The following is a 4,516-nucleotide window of genomic DNA, read 5'->3' on the forward strand; positions in this document are numbered from 1 at the left end:
ATGGCGAGCCTCGTGTGATTTTAAAAATGTCGACATGTAGTCCCCACCCTTATTGTGAGTAGTAGGAAAAAGATTCGATAAAAAAATTCGGTACGTATAGCCTTGTCCAATTAAAAAAAAAAGCTCTTCTAAGTTACTTTTGCATTGTTCTTATCCACAATGTGTGCCCCATTATATATATACTGATAAGGTCATTTCCAAAAGCTGAAATTTTAGTATAAATACATTAGGTACTTTATATATTTACAATTCCAGAAAATACATTTGTGGTGTGCATTGAGGCTAATAAAAAAGGAAAATGATGTTTGTACATCCAACCCCTTACCGAATGTTTTACACCCTCTCACAATGTATGGCGAGCCTCGTGTGATTTTAAAAATGTCGACATGTAGTCCCCACCCCTATTGTGAGTAATAGGAAAAAGATTCGATAAAAAAATTCGGTACGTATAGCCTTGTCCAATAAAAAAAAAAATCTCTTCTAAGTTACTTTTGCATTGTTCTTATCCACAATGTGTGCCCCATTATATATATACTGATAAGGTCATTTCCAAAAGCTGAAATTTTAGTATAAATACCCAAGTCAGCAAAAGAGCAAAAGCCATCAAACAAATATAGTAATTAAGCATGGGAACCCTCTGCCGAGAACCTCTTTATCCTTCCATCCAGGATCTAAAGGTCACACTCCAAGACTCAACCCTAGTTTTTCCATCCCAAGAAACTGAAAACAGATCCATTTTCTTGTCCAACATAGATCAAGTTCTCAATTTCTATGTCCAAACAATTCATTTCTTCCCTGCTAACCCGGATTTCACACCCGAAGTTATTGCCTCCGGGCTCAAAACTGCGCTAGAAAAAGTGTTGGTGCCATATGATTTCGTGGCCGGAAGGCTGAAACACAACCCCCAGTCGAGCCGGCTCGAGGTGGAGTGTAATGCTGCTGGAGCGGGCTTCGTGGTGGCTTCCACCCAGTTTTCACTTGATGAGATTGGGGACTTAGTCTATCCCAATCCAGCATTTAGGGGGCTGATTGTTCAAAGCTTGGATAACTTGGAAGCAGATAATCAACCACTTTGCATATTTCAGGTACTGCCCCAACATTTTAATTTCCATACAGATAATAATAGCATTTCAATTTTAAGAAAACTAAGGTTAGACAAATACATAGCATATTTTGGTACATGTAACAACATCGACCAAATTTGTGACGCAAAAAGTTTAATTAGTCGATTCTGAATTTATTGAAAATAAACTTACCAAGTCGTGTGTCGTTTGTCGGACAATTATACAAAATTGGAAGGAGTTCTTAAATTTTCATGGAAAAAAATGTACATAACATAATTCAACATGTTTAAGTCAATACCAGATGAATCCTGACATATATATATAAATTTCTGATTTTAGTTTGAAGACATAAAGTTTTTTATGGGTGGTTTCAAGAAGAACTGTACTAAAATATTATTAGCAACATAGATAGAACATAAATGCATGAAATCTTCCAAAGCTTGGAGAAATTTTTTATTCAAAATTTGCAACTTGGCTAGTAATACAATATGTAGTAAATGGTACTTAGTATTAAATTACTTCGTCTAAAAGTTAATTAATGTGATAATAAGAGAAAATTATATTTATTTAAATTTAATAATATACATGCCAGATTTATTTTTTGAATTAAAGACAAGCGTGCATAATGAATGGATGACTATAAAATTGCGATATAGGTCTTTCTTGTGCTCTTAGATCATGTCAAACCATATTATACAAAATTTTAAGTTGTTAGAAATAAATATTTAATTATTTAAATTTAATATCCAACCGGCAATATAAAAGAAAGCATAATGATGCATTATGTTGCCGTTAAAAGAGGACACAAATTAAATTAATTAAGGTGGCGATGAAAAATAATTATCCGACCAAGTTCATCACTAGATTGTACGTGTCTTAGTGTCTTATCCTAAAAGAAAAAGAAGCAACCCTCTACCTATCCAAATAAAAAGGGGGAAAAGTTGCCCTTCGGGACATATCTCAGTGGTGTAAAGGACAAGGGTTAGGTATACTCAACTTTAATAACAGTCGTAGTGTGAGGATTCGATTCTTGAAATATGGATTGAGACTTTTTGTGGGCTCTAGTATACAGTCAGCTCTTGTTCCCTGGCTGGAGCACATTCTTCGATTAACTTTTCTCACGATATTCCAAGAGCGGGGCGATAGGGACCCTTAAGGTTGGGGTTCAACCTTTTTAAAAAAGAGAAAAAGTTAAGAAAAAAAATCAAATTTAATTATGATTGTATTAAATTCAACTACCTTGCGGACTACCTGTCAGATGCTAGAAAGAACCAAAGCTGTTAGGGCAAGAAAGAAGCATATGTTATTGAGAAATGAGTGCAGAAAGTAGGATAGTTCCTTAAATGAAAGGCAAAAGTTGTTCAACCATATAGACAGCCAGTAATTGCTTCTTTTCAAGTAAATATTTATTTATAAAATAAAGCGGTATTTATTATATACAGCATTCATAAATGTCCGGGTTAAAATATAGGTTTCAATTTCTTGGATCGCAAGAGTTGGATCAGTGATTAATTAAGAATCAAAATTTGATTTGTAAAGGGAAAAAAATAAAATGAAATCACAGCCTTGTACATGTAAAAGCTTTTCGATTGAAAATGGACCATAATATATTTAGTTTTTTTTCTTTTTCTTTTTCTTTTAAACGTAAAGCCACTGTGGTAGAAAACATATTTTTTTTTTTAGCAAAATGTTAGAAACTATTCTATTTATTAAATTTAAACAATTTTAATCCTCTTAATCGTGTGTGTTGAAGACTTGGGGAAGGAAATAAATTCGACCTCCAACAAATAAAAAATAATAATTATACTAATAACTTGTAGAGTTGCTTTATAAACAACTAATCATTCTATGATTAGTTTTCCCTCTAGAAAAAAGTTGATATTTAACATGTATATATTTTCTTGCCATTTATTTTTAGGTAACATCATTTAAATGTGGTGGTTTTGCAATGGGAATATCCACCAATCATGTATTATTTGATGGGATAAGCTTCAAATGTTTCTTGGAAAACCTTGCTTCCCAAGCTTTTGATGACAAACCGTTGGCTATCGTTCCATGCCACGATCGCCACCTCCTCGCCGCCAGATCTCCACCACGCGTCACGTTCCCCCACCCCGAATTGCTCAAGCTCGAGCTCCCAATCGGCGAAGACACAATTCCTTCAGTATTTGATTGTCAACAGGAGGATCTCGATTTCAAAATTTTTCACCTAAACTCTGATAACATAAGTTACTTAAAGGAGAAGGCAAAGATCGATGGTCCCAATGAGAACACAAAGATCACCAGCTTCAATGTAGTCTCAGCCCTTATCTGGCGGTGCAAGGCCTTGTCATCAGGTGATAATAGTCAAAGAGTGTCTACTGTTCTTTATGCAGTGGATATTAGGTCAAGAATAAAGCCATCATTGCCTTTTTCCTATTGCGGGAACGCGGTGCTAAGTGCTTACGCCTCGTCGATCTGCTCGAAACTCGAGGACGAGCCCTTCTCCAAGATCGTGGACATGGTGTCCGAGGGGGCTGCTCGAATGACTGATGAATACGCAAGATCTGCAATAGACTGGGGAGAAATCTATAAAGGGTTTCCCAATGGTGAGTTTCTGATATCTTCTTGGTGGAAATTAGGGTTTTCTGAAGTGGAGTATCCATGGGGGAAGCCAAGGTACAGTTGTCCAGTGGTGTACCATAGAAAAGAAATCATTTTGCTGTTCCCTGAAATTAATAATGGATCAAATAACAACAATGGGAATGGGGTTAATGTCTTGGTTGCATTGCCTGCTAAGGAGATGGAGAAATTTCAATCCCTCTTTCACACGTTCTTGGCATCAAACTAGTTAATTAGTTGAGAAATATCGTTCACAAACTATGCCATTTGGAATATTGAATGAACTAAGAACGCATATATAATTCAAAAGTTATGGGACTATGACTGCATATATTATTCCAAGTTGTTGTATATGGAAGTTTTACTTTATATAGTTATTTGGCTTAAGAGTTTGAAGTGAAAATGTAATGATGTGGATGCATGCTTTGATTCATGAAGTTGAAGCAAATGCATTTTGTTGTTCCAAGAATGTAAATCTAATTAAAATTTTATATTAATATATTATTTGTTTGTTTTTGATGTAAAACCTTACTGGGGGACATAATTAAACTAGCCCCAATAATTTTATTTTTTGCTTTCCTCTTGTGAGCGAAGCCTTGTCATGCTACATTTTAATTTATTTCATGGTAAAACATTTAAAATATAGTTAGGACACCTGTTTGATGAACACTATTATGCTAAAATTATGCAAATGTGCCATACTCGACCAAGTAATAAGTGAGAGTAAGGTATCGTTGTCACGGAAATGCATACTCAATTTATTCGCTATCAATCCTAATTTTAAACGAGATAACACATTTTTTAGAGTTGGACAATGACAAAGAGAATTCTAATCGATTAATTTGTGTATT

General features: G+C 34.7%; 1 protein-coding gene across 1 annotated transcript; it reads left to right on the plus strand.

Annotated features, from left to right (window-relative positions):
- Nucleotides 1-577: 577 nt before the first annotated feature.
- On the plus strand, nt 578-4,042 carry LOC111384509 (omega-hydroxypalmitate O-feruloyl transferase). The gene is made up of 2 exons (XM_023008789.1): nt 578-1,085; nt 2,983-4,042. Exons 1-2 carry the CDS (start codon nt 627-629, stop codon nt 3,892-3,894), a joined length of 1,371 nt encoding a protein of 456 aa, XP_022864557.1. The 5' UTR covers nt 578-626; the 3' UTR covers nt 3,895-4,042.
- The last annotated feature ends 474 nt before the right edge of the window (nt 4,043-4,516 follow it).

The sequence above is a fragment of the Olea europaea genome, unplaced genomic scaffold (assembly GCF_002742605.1).
Source record: "Olea europaea var. sylvestris unplaced genomic scaffold, O_europaea_v1 scaffold293, whole genome shotgun sequence".
Lineage (NCBI taxonomy): Eukaryota > Viridiplantae > Streptophyta > Magnoliopsida > Lamiales > Oleaceae > Olea > Olea europaea.

Coding starts and splice junctions, on each gene's coding strand:
- LOC111384509 (XM_023008789.1), top strand. CDS start 627: ATGGGAACCCTCTGCCGAGAACCTCTTTATCCTTCCATCCAGGATCTA. Junction 1,086..2,982: donor AACCACTTTGCATATTTCAG/GTACTGCCCCAA, acceptor ATTTATTTTTAG/GTAACATCATTTAAATGTGG.